Below are 12,139 nucleotides of genomic sequence, written 5' to 3'. Positions count from 1 at the left end.
CTTCGGATTTCTCCTGGTTACTCCTAGTTTCTACTAGTTTCTCAAAGTCTCTCATATATTCTCCTGGTTTCTCATGTATGCTCCTGGTTTCTCCTAGTTTCTCTTGTATTCTCCTGGATTCTCCTGGTTTCTCCTAGTTTCTCCTGGATTCTCCTAGTTTCTCCTGTATTCTCTTGGATTCTTCTAGATTCTCCTGGTTTCTCCTAGTTTTTCCTGGATTCTCCTGGATTCTCCAGGTTTCTCCTAGTTTCTCCTGGATTCTCCTAGTTTCTCCGGGTTTCTCCTAGATTCTCCTAGATTCTCCTGGTTTCTCCTGGTTTCTCCTGGTTTCTCCTAGTTTCTCCCAGGTTCTCCTGTATTCACCTAGTTTCTCCTGTATTCTCCTGGATTCTCCTAGATTCTCTGGGTTTCTCCTGGTTTCTCCTGTATTCTCGTGGATTCTCCTGGTTTGTCTTGGTTTCTCCTAGATTCTCCTGGTTTCTCCTTGTTTCTCCTAGTTTTCCTGTATTCTCCTATATTCTCCTGTATTCTCCTGGATTCTCCTGGATTCTCCAGGTTTCTCCTAGTTTCTCCTATATTCTCTTGGTTTCTCCTAGTTTCTCCTGGATTCTCCTAAATTCTCCAGGTTTCTCCTAGTTTCTCCTGGATTCTCCTGGTTTCTCCTGTATTCTCCTGGATTCTCCTAGATTCTCCTGGTTTCTCCTGGTTTCTCCTAGTTTCCCCTAGTTTCTCCTGGATTCTCCTAGTTTCTCCTAGTTTCTCCTGGTTTCTCCTGGATTCTCCCAGATTCTCCGGGTTTCTCCTGGATTCTCTTCGTTCTCCTGGTTTCTCCTAGTTTCTCCTGTATTCTCCTGGATTCTCCTAGATTTTCCGGGTTTGTCCTAGTTTCTCCGGGTTTCTCCTCGTTTCTCCTGTATTCTCCTAGATTCTCCCGGTTTCTCATGGTTTCTCCTAGTTTCTCCTGTATTCTCCTGGATTCTCCTGTATTCTCCTAGTTTCTCCGGGTTTCTCCTGTATTCTCCTGAATTCTCCTAGATTCTCCTGGTTTCTCCTGGTTTCTCTCAGTTTCTCCTGTATTCTCCTTGATTCTCCTAAATTCTCCGGGTTTCTCCTGGTTTCTCCTAGATTCTCCTGTATTCTCCAGGTTTCTCCTAGTTTCTCCGGGTTTCTCCTCGTTTCTCCTGTATTCTTCTGGATTCTCCTAGTTTCTCCTGGTTTCTCCTAGTTTTTCATTTGGCAGCATTAAGCTTAGTCCGCTCCAGGTATCTCCTAGTTTCTCCTGGTTTCTCCTGTATTCTCCTGGATTCTCCTAGATTCTCCTGGTTTCTCCTAGTTTCTCCGGGTTTCTCCTAGTTTCTCCTGTATCTCCTGGATTCTCCTAGATTCTTCGGGTTTCTCCCGGTTTCTCCTAGTTTCTCCTAGTTTCTCCTAGTTTCTCCGGGTTTCTCCTGGATCCTCCTGTATTCTCCTGGATTCTCCTGGTTTCTCCTGGTTTCTCCCAGTTTCTCCTGTATTCTCCTTGTTTCTCCTGGTTTCTCCTAGTTTCTCCTAGTTTTTCCTGTATTCTCCTGGATTCTCCTAGATTCTCCGGGTTTCTCCTAGTTTCTCCTGTATTCTCCTGGATTCTCCAGGTTTCTCCTGGTTTCTCCGGGTTTCTCCTGGTTTCTCCTGGATTCTCCTGGATTCTCCTAGATTCTCCTGGTTTCTCCTGGTTTCTCCCAGTTCCTCCTGTATTCTCCTAGATTCTCCGGGTTTCTCCTGGTTTCTCCTAGTTTCTCCTGTATTCTCCTGGATTCTCCTAGATTCTCATGTATTCTCCAGGTTTCTCCTAGTTTCTCCTGTATTCTCCAGGTTTCTCATGTATTCTCCTGGATTCTCCTAGATCCTCCGGGTTTCTCCTGGATTCTCCTCGTTTCTCCTGGTTTCTCCTAGTTTTTCCTGGATTCTCCTGGATTCTCCTAGATTCTCCGGGTTTCTCCTGGTTTCTCCTAGTTTCTCCTAGTTTCTCCTGTATTCTCCTGGATTCTCCAGGTTTCTCCTAGTTTCTCCTAGTTTCTCCTGGTTTCTCCTGTATTCTCCTGGATTCTCCTGGTTTCTCCTAGTTTCTCCTTTATTCTCCTGGATTCTCCTAGATTCTCCGGGTTTCTCCTAGTTTCTCCTGTATTCTGCCTAGATTCTCCTGGTTTCTCCTGTATTCTCTTAGATTCTCCTGGTTTGTCCTGGTTTCTCCTGGATTCTTTTGGTCTTCTTGATGCATTCATAGTTATTTGCATGCATCTCTTTAATATTCTCGGGACAACTTACTACTCATTTACATGCTCGGGACAACTTAAATGATCCCTTTACCATGAAACGTGTGGACCGGTCCATTGTAAAGAAGGGCTTGTCAGGGGGTGTCCTAATTTCCGGGGCCTCCATCATCATCATCATTCTCAACATGGCAGTGCAAAGGCAGTCCAGAACGATCAAGAGTGCATTTCGGCTGTTTGTAGTCGTAGGGTTGCTGGTTTTTGCACATGCAGCCTATTCAGCAGCACAGCGTAAGTATCCCATGTGTTTCTCACCGGCGTTTTTACACAAAAGAATCTTTAATGGCCACTGGAGTCGGCTAGGTATAGATAGGGGAGGGGGGCATGGACCCGTACTGTACACCCATGCTATAACGTTACCCATTTCATTTCTAAGTACTCGAGTCTTTGGCTGAACCTTTAGTGTAGAGCCAATGGCTGTGTTTGTTAAACTATATGATATTCACTCTGATCAATTATATCAAGGAGGTTGAAAAGAGGATCTGATCGGCGGTATGGTTCACATGACTATTAAAATGCATATGTATGAGTCTTTCTTGCTTCAAATTATAACATGTCCCATGTTCTTTCTATTTTCCTCCACAGACCGGTTATACCTTAGAATAACAGAGAGGGAGTTCACAGGTCTACCTGCTGATGTAAGTTAAAATTGTGATTTAAATTATATCCTATGGAACTTAATATACTAGTATTATGATTTTAACTGTATTTCATATGTAAATTTATATTAATTGTATAACAATCACTGTTCATTTATTTAATAATTTTCAATCCAATCCAAATTTAATGTTATTTCAAATTTTATTTTGAACATTCTTGGAATCAGTGTAATCTGACATGACTTGATATCAGAGTAATCCAATGTGCTGTAATCCTCTTGTAGAGATTGAAATGTATTTGAATATTGTTTACCTGGATGTCTAACCTTCATAAAGGAATCCGACATGACCTTGATGTTGACACACACAGATAGTAGTGCAGATCATTCTGGCATTCTTGGCGATATGCTGTGGACTTGTCAACATTGCAGGTGACTTCAGGGAAATAAAGGCTAGCAAGGAACTGGAAAACAAGTATGTGTTCTGAGTTCAATTTGAGTTCTACTAAAATGTTGTTGTGAAGGTTAACATTACTAGTCTACCTATTACCCCAACATGTAAGCATACTCATCCAGGAATCAACAAATTAAAAAAAGAATAATGGCCATTGCATCATGATCATAGGCAATTTTTTAAGATGAAAAAAGTGAAATCCACTAGCTTTTACAAGGATGTGTATGCTGTTGTGATAAGAAAGTATTTGGACCTGTCTTGCAGTGGATAACATGGCATGATGCACTGATAAAATGTAACAATTTTTTAACCATCACTATCCCCTCCATCTTGTCTGTTTGCTTAGGTCCTGGGAGACCTTTGGGAATCAGCCATCCTTCTACACATTCACCCATCGTGGCAGGGTCCTGTTTAGTTCTGTACCTGAGCTCGAGGACGAGGTAGACCAGGAAGACTAGTACAACCCAGCAATACTCTGTACAGTTCACTTTTTCTATGTGCTAAGAAGTTCGTGGTAAACCACATTGTCAACACTGTGCTGTAAAAACTTGTTTTTTCTGCAATCTTGGTGTACTTGGGCTGTTTCCACTTTCTCTGAGAGAGCAGATAAAAGTATATATCAAAGCCTATATTCTATACAATTGTGAGGATGTCATGGTGACAGTGGTAGGCAAAAAGCAGGTGCTAAAGAAAAGATTCATTTACATGGCAACTGCGTACTACATCAATGATGACTAGACATCCAGGTAATAAGATATGCCAAATAGCAATTACTCAAGCCAAAATCATATCCAGTTGCTTGAGTAATTGCTATTTGGCATACGTCAACTAGTAAATTGATCTGTTGATTTAGATATTATTTAGTAATTTAATTTGCTAATGTCATTTTGCCTGCCAGTTGTCTAAAGCCCCAGATGTAAACAAAGTCAGCAATAGCTCATAGTAGACCTGTTTTTATCGCTGGTGGAATATTGTAACAAAAGAATGATGTGTTGAAACTTGCTAATCTCGAACCAGATCCACGGTGCGTTATGTATAGTATCAAACTCCCCATAGCAACTCCGGTGCCCGTTTGACTCCCTTAGCCGGCTATAGTCCCTGGCCAGCTTTGATACTATCTTATGGCACCGTAGGATCTGCTTGGAGATTAGAAACTTGCACCGTTATGGCAATTAATCATATAGATGTACCGTACTGAGAATTTTTATCTCTTAGAGCATGCACATTTGCTGTAAGAGAGTACTAGTTTTTTTGTTAAAACTAACTTGCCCATTGATGCAATATTCTGTTTTTATGTTCGGTAATTCATATTTGGCAATGAAAGTATCTATATGATGTATTATAGGCTTGAAATTAATTGTTTTGTAAGGTACAAAATTAGAACTCTATAGTTAAGTCAATTGTATGGGTATCATTACCATCCAAAAAAAGTGCTGGGACTAGAGGACTAAGTTTATTATGTTGAAAGATTTGCTCCCCTTGTCAGACTCAGAATGGATGTAAAAATATGCAGATAATGTACATATGGCCATTTCTCACAGCATGTCCTTTTGACTTGACTCTGCTACAAATGTTTTGACCAATGTACTGTTGAACTAAGTGTTTCACTGGTCATACATGTCAACCAAGAATGTATTAAATTCATGGAACGCGATTGTTAGTAATGCGGACAGCCTTCAGAATTTTTGTTTGAAATGTTCAAATGCTTCCTGGAACACACATGTATTGCGTTGTACTGAAGCTAATAAATTTGTTGATGTCTACATTCTTGTCTTTTTTTTCTCCATCTATTTTGGTGATTAGATTTTGGCGAGACCTACATTAATCATGACATATCCCTAATGTCTTATACATACATACAGTAAATATTTTTAATCTCACTGCAATTGAGTCAAGCTTGTATCACTGCGGGGTTCGAAAGATGCTTAACGAATTTCCGAGATAAAGACCGAATTTTCTTACTTTATGTGCATTTTGTCGTCTTCTAAGTAATGCTTTTACGTATTACGCAATATCTGAATTCTAAAAAATCTGAGAAAATAACAAAATAGTGCTGCAGTGAATTAACCCCGCAGTGACGCAAGCTTCACGAAAGTGCAGTGAGAGTGCACCTTTAGTGCACATGACAAGGTAAACAAATTATTTGTTTATTTTTCCTTTAAACTTGGTACCATATATGTACAGTTTGGCTTTGAAGTGAAAGAAAAAGTAACTCCAGCAACAGTCTAGTATATGCAGTGACATTGCAGAAATCATCATGTACGTGTATTGCTTGTCAAATTTGTGATGACCATTCGAACTTACTACAGAATAATCAGCAAAAAGTGTAGACTGAAGGCAACCTCCAACAAAATAATTTCTGGTAACATAGGCTGTAATCAAACTAATAGTATACTTTTCAGTCACAAATCAGGACAAGGGTTGAGAAATGCTACTAGACTATTACTCAATCATCTACATAAAGTCAGTCATACTAGGTACAGGTTTCCTCTGTATACTGCCTAAATTACAGCATAACCATCAGCTGACAAACTGGTGTCTTTTTGACCCCTTTTACAGACAGGATGAATAACCATAATTATTATACATATACATTGATTGTAAATAATCCGGAGTTAATCTTGGATGTTTAAAAAAAACAAAAAGAATGAAGTACTAGTTCACTATAATGTGCCTACATCATACTGATAAATCTGGGGCATTGGTACCCCTTTGGTAGAATTAAAACTTCCTACTCTATTAAAACATATTCCTCTACCAGTATAAAATTCTAACCAAAAAGGAGGTACAGTGTGGAAAATAAATGCAAGTGGCACTAGTATTTCAGAGTTCTTTGGTTCATGTGAGTTACTAGAAGAAGTCTGCTGCCATGGACCTGCGCTTTGCTTTTCTCCGGACAGGGGGCGTTGTGCTGCTGGGTTTCAAAACACCCTGCTCTGGCTGGCGAGAAGAATCATAGGGGATGGCAACCGGTGCAGGGCTCACCGCAAGGCTCTTCTCATTCTTGCGAAACTCTGAAAGGGAGAAATTTCGTTAACTCTTTCAATACTTTTACATTCTATCAAAAGTATCATGTCCTTTACTGTACTTCTACAGAAAATTATCCTACATACATGTACTATTCCTTTGATAAATGACGGTAGTTTAAATCTCTCAAAATACATATTACAGTGGAATTCGCTTATTTGGATAGCTCATTTGTCAGCGCATTTTATCCAATAGTCCGAAGTATCCAACAGTCCGAAGTTGGGCCACTAACGCCCCGAAGGGAGACGGGAGGGGGGCAAATATAGGATTACTACTACGCAAGACACAAACACCACACATACAATACGGAACTTCATTTACAAAACTTTTGAATCAGACATTTGTTCATCTAGAGCAGTAGTAGTCTAAGCAGTAGTTATTAATAACCAGGTTTTGAACGAATGGAAGTCGTCAACTGTTTGAATCTACAACATCACTAAATAGCCAGCAAAAGATCGAACAGATTCCAGTTACAAGATTTACATAATTATACGTTCCGATATCATACAATTTACGTGCGATGATAAATCTAATAAAGATTTTTAAGTCGGTGGCTAAATGAACATGTAGAAAAATACGCTTGACTCGCACTGCCGAGAGCATGAACCACAACAAAGGCAAACACAACTCCGCTTGTATGCCGGAAAAAATTATGTTGATTTCGTAATTTTGAGCAAAATGACGGTACGTATTGGAGAGATAAACTCTTCACCTTCTTATTTACATCTTGTGTCCACAAGTTACGCTGAAATTTTAAACTCGACGCCGTCTTTCGCGGTGGAAGACGGAAAATTTTACTTTCAAAACATTTAAAATGGCGTCGTAGCGTGGCTTGAGATATCCCGCCATTCAATGCGGCTGATTGCGAAATCACAGTTCATTGACCTGTTGCGTTACGTGCGCTGTAAAAATCTACGTAGTGCAGCCGAAATCAGCTCAATAATGAGACAGTGGATATGTAAAAACACATTTTGTAGGGTAAACCAAGTTTAGACGTTGTCTGAAGGGGAAATATGAACTCAAAAGCGTGTTGACGTTCCCATGACGTTCGCCCATCATGCCTTGCGGCAACCTACCAAAATGGCGCCTAACCAATGTTCGCACGCTACCGCAGCAGCATTGGCAAGATTTTCGGTGGAATCTACCTATCTTACGGTCCTTTTCATGATTAAATGCCTTCGGACATACAGTTGTTGGTTAATTTTGGCCTCATTTTGTAAGTTTTAGCGTATATTTTCCCATTTTATTCGCTATAATTTGACGTAATTCTATCCAAAAACCCGAAGTTTGAGACGGGGGGTTATCCAATTCTGCGAAGCCTTATACAATAGAATGAATGGCAAATGGTTTGGGATTTCGCAATTCTATGCAATTACCCGAATTATCCGAAAAGGCGTAATAAGAATAATTGGAATCCACTGTACTTTAAAACAAATTGGACTAAATGAATAAAAGACTGTTAAATAATACTAAGTACCTCCTAACTAGCTAGCCTGGGTAACTATTTCTACCAGGAGAAATAGGATGGTAACTGGACTACTAACTAGGTACCCCCTCCAGCAAACTCCTCAGGTTTCAGCTCATTTACTGCACATCAGAGAAATCATGAAGAGATTGTGAAATTTGTGATGATGATTGATATTGGAACCTTACCTTGTGTGGTGTTCTTGGAGAGTGCAAATGCAACACGCTTTTTTCCGTCTATTGGTTCAGAGCTGGGTGCTGCAAGTCCATTTGATGATGACTGGAAAAGAAACAGCGTGATTAAGGACTTCCACATTTCAACAACACACCAATGTGAAGCCTTGATGTCACAACATGTGCAAACACAGGCCTACTGGGCAGATAGTTCACAGATCAATGAGGACAGTGAAGGAATACTTAACTCATGCAAAGCAACTCTTTTTAAAGGAACTCTTCCCTATCCTCCTACCACAATTATTTCTTTTCACATATTTGAAGTACCGGGAAGTGATAACTGATATTACACATACATGTACATATAAAGGGACAAGTTACCTTCTTTGGAGTCTTCTTCAGTTTAGGTTCAGACCTGGGCATAGCTTTGCTGGCAGCTTTTCTGAAGAAAGATGGAGGAGTGACAGCAAACTTCTCAAATGATGCAAAAACTTCCTTCTGCTTGTTTTTCTTCTTTTTTGGTAACGTTGGCGTGGAAGATGAAGACTCATCTAGGCCGTCAGCCAGTTGGGGTGTCAAAGATGACTTTCTTTTCTGCTTTTTTCCACCGGTAACGTTGCTGGACTCATTGGCACTTTCCTCTTTGATGTCACTATCCTCAGTAACCCCCTCAAAATATCGCTTCTTCCTCCTCTTCACCTTGGGACTCTGCTTACGCTGAGGAGCAGGGGACTGTACAGATGACTGGGCCTCAGCAAGGTCCTTCCTCGTAACAAACTCTTTGCCTTCCAATGATTCATCAGTAATATTGTCCGCAGGGCCAGGTAAAACCACCACTTCAACACTACTATCATCTGCTTTTGCTACAGACTCTACAGCTTCTCCTTTTGAGTTATCAAGGTGTGCCTCAAATGCAGACCGTTTCCTGGGTTTCACTTTGCTTTTGGTACCTCCCTTAGCAATGTCTGTCTTTCTTTCTGTATGTGCTAACTCTGCATCAGCACTTTCAACTAGTGCCTCACCTTGTGAAGCTATTTTCTTCTTTCCTTTTGTTTTTTTCTTCCGCTTCACACTTTTTGCACCCACTTCAGCATCACAGGCAGTGTCACCATTTGTAATGTGTTCTTTATCCAAAGTTTGTTCTGCACTATTTTCTGCCTCTTGTTGTTCATTTCCCAACTGTTCCATGTCTACTTCTTCAACTGCACTCGTACAGTTATTTTCCAACTCTTTGCCCTCCCCAGCCTCTTCTACCTTTTTGGCCCTTTGACTTTGCTTCTTTCTCTTCTTTTTTCTTTTCTTCATTTCTTCTACAAGCCCATCTTCTGTTAAGATCATGGGCACAGGTTGGTCCTTCTTTTGGGCTTTCCTCTTCTGATGTTCACCTTCATCCTCATCAGACTCACTATCCAACAGCTGTAGCAAGTTTTGATCTGGGTAAATGCCTAAAAAATAGGAACAACATTGTTTAAAATTGTCAAAAAGTACTTCATGATTCAAGCATTCAGTTGTAAAGTGATATCAGACTTGCTTGTCATTCTTGGAAAGTTTCAACAAAATTAGAAAGAACTGAAGATATAAAATGTTTACCTGAGGCAGCATCTTTAAACCTGAAAAAGAAGAAAATAAGATCAAAAAAGGAAGAATACATATATTTGTAAGTAAATCGTAAGGTTTCACATCAACATTACCATATCTATAGCAAATTCTCTTACACAATTTAACACATCAGTGGTTCTTACTTTTTCACCCAGTTATACATCAGCCTTCTGTTCTTGTTGCGAGTGTCCTTCTGGCTGGCCAGCATAAACAACTGATCTGCTATGGCTGCATGGTCAAACTGTGGATAGATGTATCAACAAAAATCTTAAAATATAATACAGTATATACAGAATAAGGGAAAGTCCATGGTTCATCAGTTCATAAACACAGTTGAAATCACAGGAACACATGCACATATTTAGCAGATGTGAGGATGGTACCCGCATGGAAACACAGATATGAAACATATCTACATTAGTCTTGTAGTTATGTTCAACTTTGTGAGGTATTGTTACTTTGATGCATGAACTACAACTTGTTCATGTGTCAAAACTTGTTCAAAGTCAAGTGTCCTTTAAATTCTTCCAGCCTACAAGTTAATTTTAAGTCTAAAGTTTACCCTTAATGTGACCTTCTCTTCTACTTCATTCTCATCCACTCCCTCCTCCAGCTCATCTTCATTTTCCTCCTCCTCCTCCTCTTCATCTATTTTCTCCTGCTCATCCTCATCCTCATCCTCCCCTTGCAGTTTTACAGGAACAGTGAAGTCAGCCCTGTTGATGATCTCCTCCAGCACACTGGTACCAATACTCTCCAGAAGGGTCATGCTGAACAAGGCAACACTTCCGTTAGAGCAAGAATAACTGGTACAGTTACAGGCATTATGTAAGGACAGCTGAAAGGACATGGCAGAATTACAACCCTCCACAGTATGTGGCACTCTAATAGATTTAGTAGTAATAACCATTGATAGTTTTTCTGATGTACCCATCTGATATTCTAAGGTGCAGTCTACTACATTTGTGGGTACTTCTGGTACCTCCTGGCCTTTTCTGCAGTACTCCAACTGTATCTCACCAAGAAAGTGATATTCCATCTTGCAAATTTCTGACTGACTTACTTGTCTGACTCCTTGAGTATCATGAAGTATGGTGTCAGGAATGGCAGGAGCTCCTGGGGACTTAGCTGTGCAGAGGACAGAATAGTGTTTGTTACAGTGGCCTAATCAGGCTGACAAATAGCATGACAAAGTGATCAATCTACAACTATTCCTGTCTTCCTGAATTGAAAATTTGACCAAAGACCTGATTTCTTTAACCTACTGCATGTATATTGTGTTATCATTATTTTTACAAACCTCTTTTCCTCCAACTGCTTCCAGTTCTTCCACCCAGATGTCACAGATGTGGTACCTGATCCCATTGGGAACACCATCAGCACATGTGGACATGGGCCCCTCCTTCATGATGGTCATGAATCTCTCAGTCAAACTCACATCCCACTGATTCCGCCTCAGGAATTCAAGACACTGAGACACCATATTTCTAACCAACTGAGAAAGAGGACCAGGGCTCGAAATTAACATAGTCCCGTAGGCCCAGGGCACCAAAAATTTAGGCCGGGAACACTAGAAAATCACTTTGGGACCTTTTTTGGGACGATAGAAAAATAATCAACATCAGAATGTAAACCCCATCAGTGTCCGAAATACCCGTCTGCAATCTGCAATTTACAGATAGATTTTCAAGATTACAGAAGAAAAATAAATCAATCTGCAAATTTGCAGAATGAAAAAAATCAGTTTTCGACTCTCAAAAGCCCCCCAAATTAGATCCGTGCTCCCCAGGTCTAGTGTATTACAGCGCATTGTGCGTGGAAATCCTGGCACGTGAACCTCAAAAAACAAAGTGAAAACAATGCCATCTTACCAGAGAAAAATTTTTGGAAACGTTTTAGACTCTGTAATATGTCATATAGTGTTTTTATTAAGAAGTTAACTGGGGTTACGGGAGCTTGGTTGCAGCTTATTTACTGATGCTCTGCTCGATTCTCCCAAGGAGGTTAAAAAAAGGATGTTCCCAGCTGCGCACCACGGCGTTAAAGTTCTACACAAACAGTGTACATTTTTACTGTCAGAAGATAATAATTCTCCTTCTGATGGCCCAAAATCACCAGTTAAAAAGTTTTTCTTCCTAACCTCCACTTGTTATGTTTGGTTTGTCTCAAATTTCAGGACAAGACACGTTTGAATCTGCATTGATTTTGAGTTTACTGTATACATGTAATTGACAATTAGTTATATAGAAATTTTGTACTCTGAGTCTGACTCAACATTATGTTTATTGTTGTAATACATACTTCCTACTTGGGACCATCCATCCTCACTTCGGGACGATTGGAATTTATTTTTGGGAACACTTCTGGGACAGTAGGGGAAAAAGTTAATTTCGAGGCCTGGAGGACAAATAGAAATACTCAAACTCCACATGCTTCATAACAGATGTTAAAAATTGTTACGTATGATCACATTTGTTCAATAATATTGTATGATAAAGGATAAATAAATAAATA

General features: G+C 39.9%; 2 protein-coding genes across 2 annotated transcripts; one reads left to right on the top strand and one right to left on the bottom strand.

Annotated features, from left to right (window-relative positions):
- The first annotated feature begins 2,355 nt into the window (after positions 1-2,355).
- On the top strand, positions 2,356-4,274 carry LOC118415133 (membrane magnesium transporter 1-like). The gene is made up of 4 exons (XM_035819503.1): positions 2,356-2,540; positions 2,895-2,947; positions 3,279-3,382; positions 3,708-4,274. The coding sequence occupies exons 1-4, from the start codon at positions 2,438-2,440 to the stop codon at positions 3,817-3,819; spliced, it is 372 nt and encodes a 123-aa protein (XP_035675396.1). The 5' UTR covers positions 2,356-2,437; the 3' UTR covers positions 3,820-4,274.
- Positions 4,275-4,795: 521 nt separating this feature from the next.
- On the bottom strand, positions 4,796-11,129 carry LOC118415125 (ribosomal RNA processing protein 1 homolog B-like). Its single transcript, XM_035819492.1, has 8 exons — positions 10,926-11,129; positions 10,689-10,753; positions 10,188-10,395; positions 9,769-9,866; positions 9,617-9,636; positions 8,408-9,471; positions 8,042-8,132; positions 4,796-6,375 (listed from the first exon to the last, which is right to left on the bottom strand). The coding sequence occupies exons 1-8, from the start codon at positions 11,106-11,108 to the stop codon at positions 6,212-6,214; spliced, it is 1,893 nt and encodes a 630-aa protein (XP_035675385.1). The 5' UTR covers positions 11,109-11,129; the 3' UTR covers positions 4,796-6,211.
- Between the last annotated feature and the right edge of the window lie 1,010 nt (positions 11,130-12,139).

The sequence above is a fragment of the Branchiostoma floridae genome, chromosome 1 (genome assembly GCF_000003815.2).
Source record: "Branchiostoma floridae strain S238N-H82 chromosome 1, Bfl_VNyyK, whole genome shotgun sequence".
NCBI classification, from domain to species: domain Eukaryota; kingdom Metazoa; phylum Chordata; class Leptocardii; order Amphioxiformes; family Branchiostomatidae; genus Branchiostoma; species Branchiostoma floridae.
This window is presented reverse-complemented; position numbering and strand designations above follow the sequence as displayed.